We start from the raw sequence: 22,360 nt of genomic DNA on the forward strand, positions 1-22,360 counted from the left end.
GCAGGATGGCGCGGCCCAACTGCGCATGCGCAGGATTGGGCTGCCCCAACTGCGCATTCGCGGGTTGCCGCGGCGCCCATTTGGCGCCTCGTAAGGACGCTGGAGCGGCGTAAACCGCTACAGCGCCATGTTGGCCCCCTGTGAGGGCCAGAATAGGTCGAGCCCGGGCCCTGTTCGCGCCATTGTGAAACACAACGGCGTTCACGATGGCGTGGGCACTTGGTCCGCACCGCGGAGAATCGCCCCCAGTATGTCCAGGGTGCGTGGGGTCCTTAATTATGCTGGCTGCCTTTCTGAGGCAGCAGGAATTATAGATAGAGTCAATGGGTGGGAGGCTGGTTTGTGTGATGGACTGCGCTACAATCACGACCTTTTGTAGTTTCCTGCGGTCTTGGGTACAGCAGGCTCCATACCAAGCTGTGATACAACCAGAAAGAATGCTTTCTATGGTGCACCTGTAGAAGTTGGTGAGGGTCATAGCTGACATGCCAAATTTCCTTAGTCTTCTGAGAAAGTAGAGTCGTTGGTATGCTTCCTTAACTATAGTGTTGGCATGGGGGGGACCAGGACAGGCTGTTAGTGAGGACAATATTGGCCAGGACACCAGGAAAAAGCCCTTCTTCAAAATAGCGCCATAGCATTTTTGCATCTACTTGAGCAAGCAGCTGAGTCCTCAGTTTAACATCTCATCTGAAAGCTGACACACCCAACAGTGCAGCACCATCCTCAGTACTGCAGTGGATTGTCAGCCTTGATGGCTGCGTTCAAGCTCTGACGTGGCACTTGAACCCAGGGATTCAGGGGCAAGTGTGGTACCAACTGAACAGTAATAGTTGTCCAACTGTGAGACATGGAGGATTCCCAAATACGAGGATTCTCTTAAATGTTGCTGGAAATTTTTTAGAAATGTCTCAATTGTTTACTCAATTTTTCACTGCCTTGTTAATGTTTTCTGTGTCAGACAACTCAATGGGTACCACCCTGGTTCTGTGTCAGATGGCCCTGAGTTTATATTTGAATTAGCAGGGATACGTGATTCAGAATGCTTTATATGAACAAAGCTATATGTGGCGGCTAATTGTTCAGCAGTACTCAACTTTATCCCATCCAGTTTCCTGTGCAGGGTTACTTTAATAATGAAATTAAGGAATGTAATTAGCAAGGATGCACTATGGAAAAAAATCAGGATGTTTAGTGAGAATCTACACTATATATAGGGAGGAGGGTGGAAATATCCACTTGGGCTTGTTCAACAGGATGGATTTCCTGTGACCATCTGAACCCTTGGAGCACACTTAATTATATTTAATTCTTATTTTAAGAATCGGTACCAGACTTTAGATTGAAGGCTCGAGGATTGTTTTGTCTTCCTTGAGTCTTGTGGTGAAGCCAACCAGCCTTGTGAAACATTCTGGAGTGCAGACTTGGTAAACTGTCAGCCACTTTCTACCGTGGACTGGCCTTTGCTCTCCTGCGGGAGTCCCTTATTTTTTGTCGTATGTTCATTAACAGTTGGAAGGAGAAGATCGTGAGTGACTAAGTAGAAGTCTTTAAAATTTTATACGACAGAGTAGACAGAGAGATTGTCCCCACTAAACTGAAATGTTATACCCCATGGAATAAAAAGGACAGCAGCAACATAGATACAAAATTGGCTGAGAAATAGGAAACAGAGAGCAATGATCAATGGATATTTTTCAGGCTGGAGGAAGATGTACAGTGGAGTTTCCCAGCGGTCGGTGTTGGGACCCTTGTTTTTCCTGATATATAAGTAATAATTGAGATCTTGGTGTGTAGGGGACAATTTCAAGTTTGCAGATGACACAAGACTTGAAAACATTGTGAGAGAGACAGTGTAGAACGTCAAAGGGCATGGACAAGTTGGTGAAGTGGGCAGGTAGGCGGCAGATGAAGTTCAATTCGGAGTGGTGTGATCTGGTGCATTTTAGTAGGAAAAACATGGAGAAACACTAACATAAGGGGTGAAATTCTTAAGGAGGTGCAGGAGTAGAAGGACGTGGTGTATATGTACATAGATAATCGAAGATAGCAGGACAGGTGGAGTTAGAGTTAATAAAGCATATAGCAATCTGGGTTTTATTAATAGGAGCATAGAGAACAAGAGCACGGAGGTTATGCTGAACTTATACAAGACACGAATTAGACCTCAGCCGGAGTATTGCAGACAATTTTGGATGCCACACTATAGGAAGGATGTGAAAGCATTGGAGAGAGTGAAGAAGAGGTTTCCAAGAATGGCTGCGGTGATGAGGAGCTTCAGTCATGAAGATTGGAGAAGTTGGATCTGGTCTACTTTGGAGCGAAGAAGGCTAAGAGAAGATTTGATAGAGATGTTCAAAATCATGATGGGGCTGGACAAAGTAGACAGGGGGAAACTGTTCCCGCTCGTTAAAAAATCAAGAACGAGAGGGCCCAGATTGAAAGTGATTTGCAAAAGAAGCAAGTGTGATGTGAGAAAATGCTTTTTCACACAGCAAGTGGTTGGGGTCTGGAATGCCCGGCCTGGAAGTGTGGTGGAGGCAGGTTCAAGGGAGAAATTCAACAGGGCATTGGGTGATTACTTGAAACAATGTGCAGGAGCACGGGGGAGGGGTGGGGGGGGGGGGGGGGGGGGGGGAGAGAGGCACTACGCCATGATGCTCATTTGGAGAGCCAGTGCAGATGCGATGGACCAAATGGCCTTCTTCTGCATTGTAACAATTCTGTGAGTCTGTAATGGGAAACTGCATAACCAGAGACCAGCGATCTAAAACAGTCCACGAGAAATCAATAAAAATAAAATACTGCAGCTGCTGCAAATCTGAAATAAAAACAGAAACTTCTGGGAAAACTCAGCAGGTCCAGCAGCATCTGTGGAGAGGGAAACAGAGTTAATGTGACAAATCGAATGATTCTTCTTCAAATCTGCATGGTAGAAATGTGATGGGCTTTATGCCGTGTGTAAGGGGGAGGGAGAACAAAATGGACGGTCTGAGCTGCGTTAGGGGGTGGGAGAGATTAAATGACAAAGACATCATGGTACACGAGGCAGCGGGAGCGGCAATGTTTGCAGTAAAGAGACAAAGCATTTGTCCAGAGTGAGTGCAAAGGCCAGAATAATGGACAGCTCTGCTCTTCCCAAAGGAAAAACAAGAAATCAAGGAGGAATTTCTGAAGAAGCTTTACCCAGAGAGTGTTGAAAATGTGGAACTCGCTACCCCAGATTCAGGTGAACTGTATGGATGCATTTAAGGAGAGGTTGGGTAAACACGTGAATAGTTGGTCATACTGACGGTTAGGTGGGCGACAGTCTAGCGACCTGCTCCGGGAATTACTAGCTATGGAAACAGATGAAAGTCTGCCTTAGTGCACGGCTAGTGTGCACTGGAAGTGAATTACAATTGGGATGGTTAGGTGGATGAGGAAGAATGGAGGGGGGGGGGGGGTTAGCAAGTTGGAGGAATGAACAGCACCAGCTGGCTGGGCCGAATGGCCTGATCCTGTGCTGTAAATCCCATTGAATGTTTGGCCAAGTAAAGGTTGCCTGCAGGCCACTTTAAACCCGAGCCTGGGCGATTGGGAGGAGGAGAAGGAGATTTGGCCAGCATTCTGGAATAGGATTAAGGTGAGGCAATAGCGGGGGTGGGGGAACCTTTTTTGTTGTGTGTGTGTGCATGTGTGTCAGTAATTCGGTGGTGCCCGAAAGGGAGCAGAAATGTGCCGATGGGCCGAGATAATCTGCAGTCTGATGGGGTTTTGTTTAGTACTTGGTCTGGTCCCACCCATTCACTGAGGTTACACACACACACACACTCTGTACTGCAGCTCTGTCTGTGCTGTGTGTGTGTGCAGTCATTTTCTGCAGACTTGTCTCTGCAAACACACTTTTGCTTCCCCAGGACAAGAAAAAAAAGGTGTGGAAATCCCTGGAGAAAGCTGGCCTGGGAATTTCTTCTTCCTCAGTACAGATACCTGAGTGTGGGAGGTGGGGAGGGGACGGGACTCCGGACTAGGATGTGACTTCAGAATGGTATTGCCTTCTGCACTCTCCACAATCCTGTGTTACTGCGTCCTGGGAGCCCAGGTAAGATTGCAACTGACTTGGAGAAATCAGATCACAGATCTGCACGCTTTCCCAAATGCAAAACGAGAGCAAACGTGGGATATAATCGCATTCCATCTGCCTCTTTGCCCCCCTCCCTCCAGTTTATTCAGCCTGTCTTTAATCTGATCTGACATAGTGGAGCAGAGATGGGGTTTAAACGCCACCGGGAGGGATTCACCAGTCTGCAGACCAGAGCAGGCACTTTGCACGGATGTCAACTCATGTATTTCCTGATGTTTTCTTTATTTCCAGGTTGCAGGGACCCATCAAGCAAAAGACAACCATCTATCAGGTAACATGTTTCAAACGTATGCTAGCTGAGCACTGTCAGACGATGCTAAAGACATCCTTTGTCCGCGTTTATTAAGAAGACTTGCATTTATGTAGCGCCGACCCCGAGATGTCCCAAAGTGCTTTACAGCCTGTTGAAGTGTAGTGACTGCTGTGATAAAAACATGTTAGAAAATATAAACCGATGACAAATACTTATTTATCACCTCATCAGATCTCAAAGCCCTTCCTTCCCTGTGTGAAAGAGAGAAAGGTCACATTGTAAATGTTACCCACGTGGAGGTCTGTTTGAATTAATTTGCTATAAAATAATTTATGGTTGAAAATAACACTGTTCAAGTTAAAGGAGGGCGAGTGCCTGGTTAAGTGTTTGGTTTGGAAATGGGAGTTGGCAGCCTGGCTATCCATTCCTGTCATTACAGTTAAACTGGCTGGAATGATAAATAGGGTTTTTTGTGCAATCTGACGTGTTCCTACATCACCTGGATCTGGATTGGTGCAAGGGCGGTTAATCGCTGCCAGCAATATTTTTATTTCTCCAATTGGAAGTTCAAACAGGTTCAGTGACAAAATGGTTCTAATCGGTTCAAATAATATTATTCTGGGGGAGATTTTACAGACAGGCAGCATAAAACCAAGGGATTAAACGGTTCATTTGTGTTTCTATATCTCCTTATACACATATACACACACATGTACACATGTGCATAAACATACACAAACACATACATACACATACAAAAACATACACACATGCATGAACGTACATACAATGCCCCCACACAAACAATCCCCTCCACACACACCCACATGCACACACATAACCCCTTCGTAATATTTACTGTAATGGGGGCGGGACTGCAGGAGGTAATTTCACTTCAAGAAATTGTCACACATGCTGGATTTTTTGCGCCATAGAATTCTACAGTACAGAAGGAGGCCATTTGGCCTATCGAGTCTGTGCCGACCCTCTGAAGAGCACGTTAATCAGCCCCCCCCTCCCATCCCAGCAAACCCGTAATCCCATATAACCTGCACAACTCTGGACACTAAGAGAGCAATTTAGCGCAGCAAATCCACCTAACCTGCATATCTTTGGACTATGGGAGGAAACCGGAGCACCCGGAGGAAACCCACGCAGACACGGGGAGAACGTGCAAACTCCGCACAGCCAGTGACCCAAGGCTGGGCTGGAATTGAACCCAGGTTCCTGGCACTGTGAGGCAGCAGTGCTAACCACCGTGCCAGAGTCTGTCAAAGGATTTGAAAATAAAAGAAAGACTTGCATGTATATATTACCTTCCATCATCTTGGGATGCCCCAAAGGCCTTTACAGCAAGTGAATTACTGATTGAAGTATAGTCACCATTGTAATGTAGGAAACACATGAGTCACTTTGTGGGCAACAAGGTCCCAGAAACAACTCTCTGATAATGACTAGATAAACTTTTTTTTAGTCATGTTGATTGAGGAATAAATATTGGTCAGGGCAAGGGACTAACTCCCCAGCTATTCTTCGAACTAGCGCCATGAAACCCTTTGCATTCTCTGGAGAGGGGGCCTGATAGAGGTGGGTAAGACTATGAGGGGCACGGATAGGATGGATAGGAAGGCACTTTTTAAATTAGAGGAGGGGTCAATAACCAAGGGGCATCGATTTAAGGTAAGAGGTCATAGGCTAAAGGGGAGTTGAGGCAATTGAGCTTTTCACCCAGAGGGGGGTGGGAGTCTGGAACTCGCTGCTTGAAAGGGTGGTGGAGGCAGAGACCCTCATAACATTTAAGAAGCATTTAGATATTCACCAGCTCCGCTGTAACCAGGGCTATGGCCCAAGCGCTGGAAAATGAGATTAGTGTAGGCAGATCTTTGTCGAGCAGTGTGGAGATGGACTGAATGGCCTCATTCTGTGCTGTAAACGCCTCTGAATCTAGATTTAATATTTTATCAAAAAGGCAGCACCTCGGACAGTGCAGCACTCCCTCAGTACTACACTGGAGTGTCTGCTGGACGTTTGCACTTCAGTCTTTGGAGTGGGGCTTGAACCACCAGCCTTCTGACTTTGCACTGAGAGTGCTACCCACTAAGTCACAATGAACAGCATATGCTGGGTATTGGAACAAAGATATCCAGTGGAGGCGAATGGTGTTATAACTACGGGAGAGGAGCTTCATGTCTGGAGGAGGAAGCACTTTGTGTGCTTCCCAGTGACAAAATTCCAAACTCCTCCTGTCCAGTGGGGAATCAGTTTAAAAAACACCATAGAGGCAAGGTGCTTCCCCAGACTCAAATGTACCTTAATATCAAAGCAAAGGAAGTTGTTTGTGAACAGCACCATTGGAAAATGAGGTTGTCTATGCTGCACAGCTTAGAAAGCTGAAGTTCCCAGGATCCAGGGAATCAGCTTCCAAACAGATGTGGCTGGATGTGGGAATTCTCCAATTTTCTGGGGTTAAGGCACTTGTCATATATTGTCATATATGAAGGAATTTTGTTTATAAGAGTCTAAATACATTGGGCTAGATTCTCCTTTTCAGTAGCTAAGTGCCCGCTCAAACGGAGAATTTGCGGGGGTTTTACGATCCCAAAATCGGCGGCGAGCCCTCACCAATTCCGGGACTGGTGAAGGGCTTGCAGTGGTGCCGGGTGAAACTCCTGGCTTCTGTGTCGAAAATGGCCAGAGAATGGCTGGGTCCCTGTCTGCGCATGCGCACAGCGACAAGCTGCAGCGATCACACCGTACAACATGGTGACGGCTGTGCGCGGACCCGGCCTGCAATCCGTGGCCCCACCGGCCACCTCCTGGCCAACCCCCACCAGTGCCCCCAGCCCTCGCGGAGGCCGCCCCCCCCCCCCCCCCCCCCCCGGGCAAGCGGCACGGATCCCGGCCGAGTGTGGCGGTACTGGACACAGTTTTCAGCCGCCACGTCCGCTGAGACCACACGTTAACCTTGCGGTCGGGAACTCGGCCTATCGGGGGCGGAGCATCATGGGAGGCCATTCCGATTATGCCACTTCGTGGGTGCGGTGCACGGCTGACCAGCGTTAAAACGGCGCCAGTCCCATTTTGGGTGTCGGAGCCCAATCTCTGCCGGATCACCGATTACCATATTGTCGTCGGGCAACGGAGAATCTCACCCATCATGTCCGCAGTTTAGTTAAAAGCTATGGGTTCAAAACCCACTATAGACTTGAGCACATAATCTGTCCTGACACGGTGGGGTTGTACTGGGAGAGTGTTGAACCGTTGGATTACTGTCTTTCAGTGTTAAATTGAGGGTTTGTCTGCCCTGGCAGGTGGACATAATAGAGCCGGCAGCTCTATTCAAAGAGAGCCAGGTAAATCCCCTAGTTTCCTGGACCAGTGGATCTCTCACAACCGTCTCCACTAAAGATTGACTGCCTGGTCATCCATTCATTCCTTTGTTGAGTGTTTTGCTTTGCTGTTCAATAGTTGGCTGCCATACCTGAGTAAATGAAAACATTGATTGCATTTCAAAAGGCAATGTTTCCATTGTAAAGCACTTTGGAACATTCGTAGGAGGTGAGAAAGCCATGTAGATGGAAAATATTTCTCTTTTAAAATATGTTATACCTTGTTTAATGTGGTTCCGTATTGTCCCTGAATGGAATAATTTAATCTACACTGCGGGAAACGTGTGTGCACCAAACATGTGTCCTCTGGTTCGGTCTCAGCTGGAATATTGTCACAGTTCTGCGCGCCACACTTCAGCAAGGTTGTGAAGGCTTTGGAGAGGGCGGAGAAAAGATTCACGAGAATGGTTACAGAGTTGAGGAACTTCCGGTGCTTGAGCACGCTGGAGAAGTAAGGACCATTCTCCTTGAGGAAGAGAAAGCTGAGAGGACATTTGATTGAGTTATGTAAGATCGTTCGAGGTCTGGGAAGAGTAGATGGGGAGAAGTGGTTCCCATTGGTGGAAGGATCGAGAGCACTGAGGGCACAGATTTCAGGCTATTGGCAAGCGAAGCAATGGGGACATGAAGAAAAAGCTTCAGTCACACAGTGAGGATTTGCTGCCTGAGAGTGTGGCTGAAGGCAGGGTCAATCGAGGCTTTCAAAAGAGAATTGAACCTTTAATAAGGAAATGGGGAGTTCGCACCGAGTAAAATAGGAAACAAAGTTTTATTTACGCAAACAATATGTACACTACCCGGTAGTTCCCTACCGGGTGCCTGCTGATGTCGGTCCCTTACTGGCCAACCTTATATGCAGGGTTTAATTGAGATACCCTGCCCCCAGCGGGGGAGCTCGTACTCCGCAAGGAGCACGGGGAAGACAAATATTCCCGCCTCATAGGTTTCCTGCAGGATATTACATTTTCCTTGGACCAAAGAAGGCTGGGGAGTAACTTAATCGAGGTGTACCAAATTATAAGGGGAAGAGACAGGGAGTCTGGAATTCGCTGCCCGAGTTGTAGGTGGAGGCAGAGACCCTAAACTCTTTTTAAAAGTTCCTGGATCGCCACCTTAAGTGCTGTAAACTGCAGGGCTATGGACCGGTGGCATTAGAAAGGGCACCTGGGTGTCCTCAGACTGGCATGGACAAGGTGGGCTGAATGGCCTCCTTCTGTTCTGTGACCTTTCTATGGTTCTATGATTACAGTATCATTATCTGAAAATAAAACATTTGCAGGTCCAGAGTTGCTCCTTCAGCCAACCAGCCTGGAGTCAGCGGCTGTAACCATTCTCCGATTATATGATCTGCCGTAGAACCTGCCATCCTTTTGGATTCAACCTATTTCAGCTTTGCAAGATGATTCGTACTTCCCGTAACTTTTAAAACTTTTTTCATATATGTATATGTGTTCAGTTTTGGTCTCCTTACTTGAGAAAGGACGTACTGGCACTGGAGGGTGTGCAGAGGAGATTCACTAGGTTAATCCCAGAGCTGAAGGGGTTGGAGTACGAGGAGTGGTTGAGTAGACTGGGACTGTACTCGTTGGAATTTAGAAGGATGAGTGGGGATCTTATAGAAACATATAAAATTATGAAGGGAATAGATAGGATAGATGCGGGCAGGTTGTTTCCACTGGCGGGTGAAAGCAGAACTTCGGGGCATAGCCTCAAAATAAGGGGAAGTAGATTTAGGACTGAGTTTAGGAGGAATTCTTCACCCTAAGGGTTGTGAATCTATGGAATTCCTTGCCCAGTGAAGCAGTTGAGGCTCCTTCATTAAATGTTTTTAAGATAAAGATAGATAGTTTTTTGAAGAATAAAGGGATTAAGGGTTATGGTGTTCGGGCCGGAAGGTGGAGCCGAGTCCACAAAAAAATCAGCCATGATCTCATTGAATGGTGGAGCAGGCTCGAGGGGCCAGATGGCCTACTCCTGCTCCTAGTTCTTATGTTCTTATATGGAAATTCTGCTGGTGTTTTTCTGAGTAGCATGTTTACCGAGGACGCAGATGGTACAAATGTTGAACCAAGGAAGTATAAGCAGCAGGTTAATGTTTGCGGTTCCCCACATTTAGAGTCCAACAATGAGGGCTGCAATAGACTTTATTTTCTGGAAGATAGACGGTTTGTTTTACTCCTGTCCCTTCCTGTCAATGGTGTCAATTTGTGTCAATGGTGGCTGGTTTGGCAGCAACCATGCCCCTGTGTCAGCTGGTTGTGTGTCACGATCCCACTTCAGAGACTCAAGCGTAAATACCTAGAACACTGCAGCACTGAGGGAGAGCTGCGCTATCTGAAGTGTTGTCTCTCCAGAACGGGCTGTCAAATGGAGGCCTTGCCTGCATGGATGTAAAGGACCATGTGGGCACTATTCTCAAGTAGAGCAGGGAAGTTATCCCTTCACGTCCTGGCCGATATTTATCCTTGAATCGCCATCAACAAAACAGATTAGCACATCACTGTGTGTGGGAGCTTGCTGTGTACAAATTAGCTGCCTTGTTTCCTAAATTGCAACAGTACCTATACTTCAAAAAGATGTCATTGGCTGTAGAGGCACGTTGAGACATTCTATGGTTGCGAAAGTTGCTTTATAAATGCCAAGTCTTTCATTAATTAATTGACATAGTGATGCTAGCAGACATTATGTACAATGAGAGAGCAGTGATGATTCAAGTTTAGAAGCTTTGCACAAGGAATCGGAAGGAATTTAAAATAAAGTAACACATTCTTAAACACCTCTGAGTTGGGATACAAGTGGCACTGGCAGGTTCCTGGGAGCAAACTGCTTGCCCGCACTCATTAACGGTGTAAAACAGGAGTAGAACAAAACTAATTTCTTGACCCGTGTTTGTCTCCACAGCTGTTGGTCGGTGTTTAGGCAGCTTTGCTGAACTGGGTCATTATACCGGGTCAGCGACGTCCACTGTGACTGGAGAAGAGTGTCTGAAGTGGTCAGAGTTCCCAGACTATGTCCAGCAGTATCCCAACAAGGGCCTTGGCGATCACAACCTCTGCCGCAATCCCGACGGGGAACCAATTCCATGGTGCTTCTACCGGAAGAAATCGGGGTCAATAAGCTGGTCAGAATGTGACTGCGATCACGGTAAACAGCTTGTTTTCCTTTAGACTCAGCGCGCCCGTTGAGATGGCCGGAAGGTTGGGTGGTATGGTGGCACAGTGGTTAGCACTGCTGCCTCACAGCGCCGAAGACCCGGGTTCGATCCCGGCTCTGGGGTCACTGTCTGTGTGGAGTTTGCACATTCTACCCGTGTCTGTATGGGTCTCGCCCCCACAACCCAAAGGTGTGCAGAGTAGGTGGATTGGCTACGCTAAATTGCCCCTAAATTGGGGGGGGGAAAATTGGGTGCTCTACATTTATTTTTTTAAAAAGGAAATGGGTGGAAGGATTCCATGCTTTCTGTCGGACTCCAGCAAGCCGATCTGGGCAAGAAGTAAAATGAAATTGAAAGGAGGGCGTAGCCACACTTACTCCCCTGGTGAAGGAATTAAAATGTACGAGCAAGTTCGATGAGTAAGGCCTACTTACCGTCGCTGCCAAGCGGATGACGTGTGGCGTGGGAGGGGTGAGATAATGTCAAATTCAAGGGATAACCAAACATTGACTACCCTGGAAAAGGATGTGTCAGGCTGCTCAGCAACTGGTGTGAGAGTTGTCTCGATCTTAGCAATAGAAGGAGTGCCGCAGAAAACGTTCGGCAAAAGTCTATGACATACATCGAAGTATATGTTTTTGACCATTTCCTCACCTCCCTGCTAATTTTCACTCCTTCTCATCTTGAGGGTCTTTAAGCTAAACATTCTCTGCTCCCTTACTGTCCTTCCTTTCAGGAGTATGTCCAGACAGTGTGTATTTTGCGTTGGGCATTTCTGGAAACCAATCGAATGATTCACTCCCTCCCTAATCAAGTGATGGCAATCGCAGCACCTCTTGCTGCCTGCCTGCCTGGCTGGCGCAGCTGCCCCGGTCTAGAACAGGAATAGACTCACACCTCCGAAAGTGGACGGCTCACCTATTCAATCCCTTAATTAGCCAAGCCAGCAGATATTTCCAGCTCACTCGCCTCAAAGAATCCTCTCTTGACCCGAGCGGATTTCATGAATATTTACAAGTTGTTCACGAAAGTGTTTGGGAACTGAAAGTGAGATTTATGGAACAATAGACATTTCAAGTTGAATCTGACATTCCGGTCCAGACTGGCTGAACCATGATGCAGTCTCGACGAGTCTGTGTCGCCAACCCGTGCTTATTCTTAAAAGCTTAGCTCAGATTTATTGCTCAAATTGCCACTACAAATGCCTATCAGCCTGAACCTCGGGCAGGCAGGCGGTGTATTGGCTGCATTTAGGTTGTGACAGCAATGATGCAGCGATGACTCGATGGACATGTTTAAGAAGTTATTGAATGGAGCTGCATTGTGGCTGCTGAAGCTAGAGTCCTCCTTTGATTGGCAGGTGGAAACATGCAATGTGGTCCACGAATGCAGGGTTATCGGAACACCAATAACACACGGGCAAAATCCGCTTGTTATAATGCAATTAGTGGCGGGTTAAGATGCTTTAGGATAATTTTAGCGGTTACTTAAGTGTTTCCAACCCTTACAACCAGTTCGAAGTCTTTCTTTGGTCTGTATAATGTGCACCGATTTATTTTGATTAAGGAGTTGCTACTTCTCAAAGGACAAAAGGCTCTTCATGGTTTTCCTGGATTTTTAAGGTGCCATCCGATTGAGTGGAGGAGCCAATCAGCGTGAGGGGAGGGTGGAGTTACTTTACAATGGACAATGGGGCACTGTCTGTGACAAGAATTGGGATGAGAGAGATGCCAGTGTGGTCTGTCGGCAGCTAAGCTTGAGGTATGAATGTTGGAACAATACATCCAGCAATTATTCTGAGCATAGTAATCACAGTTGTTGCCAAGGTTATATTAAACCTCCAGAGCGACATATGGTTCTTGGCATCACACTGTTCAATGTTTAATCATTTTACAGTCAGTATTTTTGCTCTACCACAGCGGAAATTGCTCACATCGGTTTTGAACCATTTCTGGTTGGTCAGGGTATTGCTGGATTTGACTCACTGATCGCTTCACTGTCTTTAAATGACAACGTTTATTGACAATGTTTATTAATGTTACGTATACAAAGTGGCTCAGCTGATTGGGCCTGTACTGCGTCAGCCAGAGAGCAAGTCCAATCTTGCCGAGCTTAGATAGTGAAAGCTCAGGAAGAGACCTGTTCGTACGTTAAAAAAGCTGAGAGGCTTAAGGGCGGCACGGAGGCGCAGTGGTTAGCACTGCTGCCTCACGCCACCGAGGACCCGGGTTCGATAGTGCCCCCCCCCTCATCACTGTCCGTATGGAGTTTGCACATTCGCCCGTGTCTGGGTGGGTCTCACCCCCACAACCCAAAGATGTTCAGGGTAGGTGGACTGGCCACGCTAAATTGCCCCTTAATTGGATAAAAAAGAATAATAAAATCTGAAATATAAAGTCAGTATTGATGCGCATGAAGCTATCATTGATTGTTGCAAAAGTCCATCTGGTTCACTAACGTCCGTTAGAGAAGGAAATCTGCTGTCCTTCCCTGGTCTGGCCCTACATGTGACTCCAGACCCACGTCAATGTGGTTGACTCTTAACTACCCTCTGAAATGGCTGAGCAAACACTCAGTTAAAGGGCAATTAGGGATGGGCAACAAATGTTGGGCCTTGCCAGTTACGCTCATATCCCGTGAAAGAATTAAAAATTAAAGTGAAGGTGGGTAAATTGGAACATGAATCAGCAGAACAGGCTCAGAGTGGGGGGGAGGGATTTCCTGTTCCTGTGAGTACCGGTGTTGGAAGAAGTTTGACACTGTTTCAGGAGCTACGTGTTGGCATGATAGCATTAACAGAATGTCAGGATAGGGAGGGCGAAATGCTAGAGTGACCCATAGGGGCGGTTATGGTCTTTCTCAAGTTATTTCAGCAGCTCTATGATTGCCTGCAGCATAAAAATAATTCTAGGAAATATAACCCAATGAATTGAGAAACAGTGTATTTATTTATCAAACCTGTTGCACGCTATTTTTAGTTCGTTGATTAACATCCTTGTGAAATCTCTGAATTATTTTATCACAGTCATTAGCCTATTTAATTTTTAACAAGTTAGCAACCACATGAAAATAGCACAGGCTTGTTAGCTGGCACACTAAAAATAATTCAGAGGAAATTAATCTCCAAACCATGCAGTGTGAACAATACTACTCATGAAATAACGTGCTGTTATTTCCTTTCCATTTCCTTCTTATCCTGTCTCCTTCCCACACTTTCCATTCTCTCCGTTAACCCCTTTTCCCACTGCGACCTCTTCACCCTTCCTTCCTCTCGTCTGTCACTTGCATTCACAGTGAAATAGGTGTTGGCAAGAAGACTTCGTTCTTCGGCGCGGGATCCGGCCCCATCCACATGGCTGTGGTTCACTGCCGTGGAGACGAGGCTGCCTTGCTGCAATGTAGCAACAGCACGTCAGCGAGTGGAGCTTGCGGACATGACCATGATGCCGGGGTTGTGTGTGGACTGCCCGAAGGTAAAGGCCAGGGCTCAGCACCTCAGCAAATATAACCGGAATACATGTGTTTGCGAAGTTCGCCGATCGGCCGGGGAATCCCCGTTCACGACCGAATCGGGGACGGTGCCACTGTCACGATGCCCCGCCCCCTCCGAAGCCACTTGCCGTAACGACAGGCTTAGGACATTGCCTGAGGCCCGACCCCCCACCCCCCCCCCCCCGATTCTCCGCCCCCGACCGGCCTAGTTCCCAACGGCGTCGGTCGCGTGTGATCTCATCCGTCGGGAATTCGGTGTGGCGGCTGTGAACTCAGTCCAGCACCGCCACAATCGGGGGAGGGCCGATCCACGGGCAGGGGGGACTTTGCCAGCGGCTGGGGGCACTGTTGTGGGGGTGGTCCCGGGCGCACGAGCCAGCCGGAGGGGGGGGGGGGCACGATTTTGCAGGTCGGGTCCGCGTGTGGCCGGCGCCAAGTTGCGCGGTGCGGCCGCTGTAGGCCGCCGCCGTGCACATGCGCCATTTCTCCGGGCCGTATCGGCGGCTAGAGCTGGGTGCTCCAAGCTGCCTTGCCGTTAGCCCCCCCACCAGACGGAGGATCAGTGGCCGTTTTATGCCACTTGTTCTGTTCCCACGTCGGCGTGGGGACATGGCCTCAAAATCGGAGAAACCAACCCCATGTGTTTCTCTCCAGAAACACAGCCAGGTGTTCTGGCCAGATCAGCTGACATTCTGCCAAAAAATAATCGAGGGGGTGGGTGTGGGGGGGGGGGGGGGGGGGGGGGTGAGGGGGGAGGGGGGGGTCATGATTTGCACTGTCACTCTGGCGGCCCGTGGCCCAATCGAGCTGACAAGGCTGTCTCCACAGGGATGGAGGCCCAGGGCCCAATCGAGCTGACAAGGCTGTCTCCACTGGGATGGAGGCCCAGGGCCCAATCGAGCTGACAAGGCTGTCTCCACAGGGATGGAGGCCCAGGGCCCAATCGAGCTGACAAGGCTGTCTCCACTGGGATGGAGGCCCAGGGCCCAATCGAGCTGACAAGGCTGTCTCCACAGGGATGGAGGCCCAGGGCCCAATCGAGCTGACAAGGCTGTCTCCACTGGGATGGAGGCCCAGGGCCCAATCTGCAAAAAAAATAAACTCTCTCCCGATAATACAATATTGCATAATGTATATTAGAAAAGAACTGGAAATCAGCTTAATATCACTGGGTTTCCTGAGTATTGTAACGCCCACCAGTTTCCCTAAATAAATGCATGTTTTCCTTCGGGAACAAGGAGGATAAGATATTTTACATTTTCTCTCTGTGACAATCGCACTGTCCCAGAATCTAGCAACGACGTTGTAAGACCTGGACAAAATAAGTGAGAGTGGACAAAGTTTGGACTATCCGTCATGTGGGAAATGATCAGGCTCTGCCACTTCCTGGGGCCCTCCTGCCCGGCGTGGCACTGTGCTGCCCTGTGCCACAGACTCTCCTACCTGGCGTGGCACTCTGCTGCCCTTATTTTATCATCATTGCATTTGAGTGTGAAAATCAAAATTGGCATTGGCTATGGAGTGGATTGATATTAAAATATCCCTTTACATGTCCTTGTCTTGTTTTTCTCAAGTGCAGGTTCAGCAATGCCCATTCGCCTGGTTGGAGGGAAGGAGGAGTATGAAGGTCGGGTTGAGGTCTTCCACGGCGGAGAGTGGGGGACAGTGTGTGACGACCAGTGGAATGATCTGGACGCCGAGGTGGTCTGCAGACATTTGGGCTTAAGGTACCGTAATCACAGACTGGGAAGTATCATCTTCCTGTTCAAAGGCTCAGAATTGTCCACTGAGTTCTTCTGAATTTGATGAAGGGATGTCGCCGGCTGTGCCAACCTTCATTGCCCATCCCCAATTGCCCCTTGAGCAGGTGGTGGTGAGCTGCTTTCTTGAACCGCTGCAGTCCGTGTGGTGTAGGTACACCCAAAGTGCTGGTTAGCAAGTAAAGATTCCTTCATGTGCATCACACTGCAGTCTGTGTTGAAATTGTAAGGTTATTTTAATACAATTTCTTCTTTCATTCCCATCATTTAACATATTCTTATCCTTTTCTAAATCTCCTGGGAATAATATCATTCTGGAAAAATGAAATTGTGTGATATCCCGTGTCCAATCAGCCCTTGGATGGGGTTCTCTGTGCCCACCAGCAGAGCTAAACCCCCCCCCCCCCCCCCACCACGGGTTTCCCGACGGCATGGGGTGGTTCCAATGGTAAATCCCATTGACAAATGGCGGGGATACAGAATACAGCTACCAGCGAAGGGCGCGGTCAAATTCTCTTCCTCGCTATCAGGGTGTGGTAAACCACTGTTAGTATATTATATGTATTGTGGTAAACTGTTACTGTACTACATGTATTGTGGTAAACCACTGCCTGATGGCTCCGCCGCCCCTCGGGCTCGGTATAAAGGTGGCTGACCTCTGACCCTGCCTCAGTTCGGGATCAGAGGCCAGGAGGCTTTCTGTTTAGCTTATTAAAGCCTCAGTTTCGTTCACTACTCGTCTTGTGATTAATTGACGGCACATCACAGCGCTAGCGGGCCGGACTCGCAACGGAGAATCCAGTTCCTTACTAACTAACTGGCAGGATTATTTAAAGTTGATTTCAAAGGAAAGTAGAGATTTGTTTTAAAAGCTGCAAATACTGGGGTGGGGGTAAAATCTGGTCGGCCAGCGTCTGAAGGGAAAATGTTCCCAGCGCAGAGACTTTGTTGGAATGATCAACATGTGAAATTTCCTCTTCGGCTAAGACACTGCTTCTGAAATGTGAACTCACTTCTCTCCACACAGGTGCTGATGGGTATGTCCAACATTTCAGTTTTAAAACTTCTAAATTATTTTGGCTTTCTGCAGAGAGTTAATATTCAGACTGGCTGAACTCTCCATCTCAGCGGCTCAGGAATACGCTGGGGTATGAATTGACCTAGTCCAGCCCTTTAAAGGGACTAGCTGTGACAAAGAGAGTGGGGAATATCTGTAATTAGATTAATTCATTAGGAATCTTTGCAATTCATCCTCTCAATTTAACAGTGTATCCCCTTAAAGCTCCCAGCTCCTTAAATGAGTTCACCTGGGCAGTTGACTACTCAGATCAAGAGCATGTCAGAGGCTGTGAATCCTGTGGAGATTAACTCATCTCCTGACTCCCCAAAGCCTGTTCACCATCTACAAGTCAGGATTGTGATGGAATACTCTCCACTTGCCTGGATGAGTGCAGCTCCAACACCAGTCAAGAAGCTCAACACCGTCCAAGTGCCCGCTTGATTGGCACCCCATCCACAAACATTCGTTTCCTCCACCACCAACTCACAGTGGCACCCGTGTGCACCATCCCCAAAATGCACTGCAGCAGCTCAGCAAGGCGCTTTAGGCAGCACCTTCCAAATCCCATTGCCTCTCCTATCGAGGAATAGGGGCAGCAGATACAAGGGAACATCACCATCTGCAAGTTCCCTTCCAAGTCACTCACCATCTTGACTTGGGAACATATCGCCATTCCTTCACTGTCGCTGGGTCAAAATCCTGGAACTCCCTGCCTAACATCACTGTGGATGTACCCACACCACATAGAATCATAGAATTATAGAATTTACAGTGCAGAAGGGGCCATTCAGCCCATCGAGTCTGCACCGGCTCTTGGAAAGAGCATCCTACCCAAGGTCAACACCTCCACCCTATCCCCATAACCCAGTGACCCCACCCAACACTAAGGGCAATTTTGGACACTAAGGGCAATTTATCATGGCCAATCCACCTGACCTGCACATCTTTGGACTGTGGGAGGAAACCGGAGCACCCGGAGGAAACCCACGCACACACGGGGAAGATGTGCAGACTCCGCACAGACAAAGACCCAAGCCGGGAATCGAACCTGGGACCCTGGAGCTGTGAAGCAATTGTGCTAACCATAATGCTACCGTGCTGCCCCAGCATGGACTGCAGCGGTGCAAGAAGGCAGCTCACCACCACCTTCCCGAGGGCAATTAGGGATGGGCAATAAATGCTGGCCTAACCAGTGACGCCCACATCCCATAAATAAATTTCTTAAAAATCATTAGAAACGGAATGAAATATCGTTTGGCAGGACAGCACAGCCATTTCCCTCAGTGCCCAAAGTCAGTGCGCAAGTGTTTCAGAACCTGCGCAGGAGAACAAGTGACAACCAGTCAGCCCCTGGAGTATCCCATTCAATCAGATCATGGTTGGTCCATATCATAAACTCCACTTACCCACCTTGGTTCTGTACCCCGTGATATTTTTAATTTACAAATATCTTACCAGTTTCATTTTTGATATGTTCAGCTGACCTAGTATCAGCAGAGTTTTGTCACGCGTAATCATGTTTTAAACATCAAGTATTGAATATACTGTGAAGTGTGTGATATAATGCAGAATGACTGCAGACTGCGGTTGTTGTGATACTGATGGAATTTCTATGGTGCATGAAAACCAACAATTATTTATTTCCGCAACCCAATCACCTGTTTTTTAAAAAAGCCTTAATAGCTTCTAAAGATTTGCAGTGAAATTAATAGTCGGTGGCTAACATTTCCACAATGGTCAATGTGGAGTTACTAACAATTAACATCTCAGGTGATGAAATCATTCAGGAACCAGATTGTCAGCTGCATTGTCTGCTCCTGTTTCATAATGATTGATTTAACTTGAGAGTGGATTCAGCGAGAGAGAACCCCACTGATTCCCTGCCACAAAGTCATGTCTGTGTAAACACCTATAAGGTGTATATTTCTGTCTTGGTAATTGTATATCAAATGTGTTTAATTATAAGGAGGTGGAGGGCTTTCAATGACACTTAATGAAGCTGTGGTGTGGGTGAGTTCATGGATTTCATAGAATTTACAGTGCAGAAGGAGGCCATTCGGCCCATCAAGTCTGCACCGGCTCTTGGAAAGAGCACCCTATCCCCATAACCCAGTAACCCCACCCAACACTAAGGGTAATTTTGGACACTAAGGGCAATTTATCATGGCCAATCCACCTAACCTGCACATCTTTGGGCTGTGGGAGGAAACCGGAGCACCCGGAGGAAACCCACGCACACACGGGGAGGATGTGCAGACTCCGCGCAGACAGTGACCCAAGCCGGAGTCGAACCTGGGAACCTGGAGCTGTGAAGCAATTGTGCTATCCACAATGCTACCGTGCTGCCAGTTCGGGGCCTGTACTGTTTCATTCTGTAAGTAAATATAAGACTGAGTAATATTGGCTCCAGTGTTATCCTTCACCGCTGGCTATCTATTATCTGTCTCGGCAAAAGAATCCAATGACGACAATGGAAACACTTTTGAGGTTTCCTCAAAGCATCCATGAAGAGGTCAAACATCCTCGTCCACTCATGGGAAACCCTGGCTTGCGACTGATCAAAAAGAAGAAGGTAGAGGCACGGCGGCGCAGTGGTTAGCACTGCGGCCTCACGGCGACGAGGTTCCAGGTTCAATCCCGGCTCTGGGTCACTGTCCGTGTGGAGTTTGCACATTCTCCCCGAGTTTACGAGGGTTTCGCCCCCACAACCCAAAGATGTGCAGGGTAGGTGGATTGGCCACGCTAAATTGCCCCTTAATTGGAAAAAATGAATTGGGTACTCTAAATTTATTTTTAAAATGAAGGTAGATTCGGGAAGCACCAAATACATTGAGCGACTTCGTGGATAACATGCAGAAGCGAAGTGGAGGCATCAGGGGGAGCGCAGAAACTTCCAACAACCCATCCACCCAACCCTTCAAGCATTACCTGCCCCACACGTGGCAGAGTCTGCAGATCGTGCATTGGACTCATCAGCTACCTCAGAACCCATCGAATCGGAGTGGAAGCAAGTCAGACTCCATCCTGAGGGACTGCACATGAGGAAGGAGATTCACAATCTAACACTATCACTCGGAAGATGCTCTTGGTCCCCCACTTGTGAAACATCCTTCCAGCGTACACCCTGTCAAGCTGCCTCAGAATCAAATATGTTTCAGTAAGACCACCTCTCACTCTTCTAAACGCCAATGAGCATAGGCCCAACCTGTTCAACCTGTCCTGAATAGAAAAGACAAACCTCTTCATCCCAAGATCAGCCTTCTCTGATCTAATTCCAGTGCAAGTATGTCCCTCCTTAAAGAAGGAGAGTAAAACCGAACGCAGTACTCCAGATATGCCCTCACTCATGAGGAATCATCCCAAAAAAAACTCAATCATTACTCACCAGGGCTTTTCCTGACTCAAGCCTTTGCAGGACACTTGGGGCCTATCTCAAAGTGAAACTGTCACTATCCAAACAGCGTCATTGGATTCCAGCATCTCAAAAACACCTCTACATTCCCGAAAACACCTCTACATTCCCAAAAACCATGGGAGTTAAAATGGCGGGGGAGTAGGAATGCTGGGAGAAGGAAATGGATTCTACCTGGCCGCCATTTTAACTCCTCTCCCCCACCTGCGTTGTTCATGACAGATGGACAAGGTTCAACACCTGAGCAAACTTTGACGGTTTCTTAAAGTATCCAGACCTGGACTGATGCTATAATGCTTCACAAGAGCTTTGTATATTTGGAATCATATTGTTCCTGAGTATAAAATACACATGTTGATATAATCTGTGGAATTCTGTCCAGAGAGGCACACATAGATTGTTAATAAGTGTCTCCCATTGTGCTTGTCTCTTCCTTCCACAGTGGGACTGCCAAGTCTTGGCTGGGGTCTCATTTCGGACACGGGACGGGTCCAATAATGTTGGATGAGGTTGAGTGCACGGGAAACGAACTTTACTTGGACGAGTGTAAGAAAAGCAATTGGGGACAACACAACTGTGAGCATGCAGAAGATGCTGGAGCCTCCTGTGACCCATTTACAGGTATATAGTTCACGCGTTTTAAGTTGATTTATTTGAGACGGGCGAGTGCTGGGGAAAGAGGTTACGCTTTGAAACCAGCTGGTCTCTCATTACCAAGACTGACCATAGAATTTAGCACTTCAACCTGGATTTGGTTTTAATCATTCCAGAATGTGGGCGACACTGGCCATTTATTGCCCATCCCTAGTTGCCCTTGAGAAGGTGGTGGTGATCTACCTTCTTGAACTGGTTCAGTCTATGTGGTGTAGGTGTTCCCTCTGATCCAACTACACCTGGCATAGTTTTAATATTTACTTAGAATTGGGTGTGCTGACTGGATTTGCCAACCCTCCAGGGTTTAAAGATTAAGGGCGGGATTTTGCGCAAATCGTTGGGGCGGGGAAAAACAGCGCAAACCCTGGCGGGAACCACTCCGGCGTCGAGCCGCCCCACGAAGGTGCGGAATCCTCCGCACCTTCGGGGGCCAGGACGGCGCCGGAGTGGTTTGCGCCGGCCGGCGTGAAGAGGATTGGCGCCCCGCCAGCCGGTGCCGAAGGGCCTCCGCCAGCCGGCGCGCATTGGCGCATGCGTGGGAGCGCCAGCGTCTGCTGGCATCATCCCCGCGCATGCGCAGGGGAAGGGTCATCTCCACGTCGGCCATCGCGGTTCAGTACAAGGCTGACGCGAAGGAATAGAGTGCCCCCACGGCACAGGCCCACCCGCGGATCGATGGGCCCTGATCGCGGGCCAGGCCACCGTGGGGGCACCCCCGGGGCCAGATCGCCCCGCGCCCCCCCCCACCCCCCCCCCCCCCCCAAGGACCCCAGAGGCAGCCCACGGAGCTGGGTCCCGCCGGTAAAGACCAACCTTGATTTACGCCGGCGGGACCCTCGTTAAATGGGCGGGACTTGGGCCCATCGCGGCCCGGAGAATTCAGGCGGCCCCGGGGCCCATTGTGTCGCTCTGGTCCCCGCCATTCTCCGAGGCGGGCGGCGCGATTCACGCCGGGGCGATTTTGGGGGCGGGGGGCCGGAGAATTCGGAGGACGGTGGGGACGGGATTCACGCTGACCCCCGTTGATTCTCCAACCCGGTGGGGGGGTCAGAGAATCCCG

General features: G+C 48.5%; 1 protein-coding gene across 3 annotated transcripts in view; it reads left to right on the top strand.

Annotated features, from left to right (window-relative positions):
* Window positions 1-3,688: 3,688 nt before the first annotated feature.
* Window positions 3,689-22,360, top strand: part of LOC140403534 (neurotrypsin) — a 43,249-nt gene continuing 24,577 nt past the window's right edge. The window contains exons 1-7 of one of the 3 annotated variants that reach the window (XM_072491509.1): window positions 3,689-4,084; window positions 4,358-4,397; window positions 10,670-10,912; window positions 12,545-12,683; window positions 14,217-14,395; window positions 15,994-16,141; window positions 21,089-21,267. In XM_072491509.1, coding sequence (XP_072347610.1) covers window positions 4,028-4,084; window positions 4,358-4,397; window positions 10,670-10,912; window positions 12,545-12,683; window positions 14,217-14,395; window positions 15,994-16,141; window positions 21,089-21,267 — 985 coding nt within the window. In that variant the 5' untranslated portion in view covers window positions 3,689-4,027. Of the gene's footprint in view, window positions 4,085-4,357; window positions 4,398-10,669; window positions 10,913-12,544; window positions 12,684-14,216; window positions 14,396-15,988; window positions 16,142-21,088; window positions 21,268-22,360 lie in introns of all 3 variants that reach the window. The other 2 variants (XM_072491510.1, XM_072491511.1) reach the window with 2 other exon arrangements.

The sequence above is a fragment of the Scyliorhinus torazame genome, chromosome 28 (assembly GCF_047496885.1).
Source record: "Scyliorhinus torazame isolate Kashiwa2021f chromosome 28, sScyTor2.1, whole genome shotgun sequence".
Taxonomy (NCBI): domain Eukaryota; kingdom Metazoa; phylum Chordata; class Chondrichthyes; order Carcharhiniformes; family Scyliorhinidae; genus Scyliorhinus; species Scyliorhinus torazame.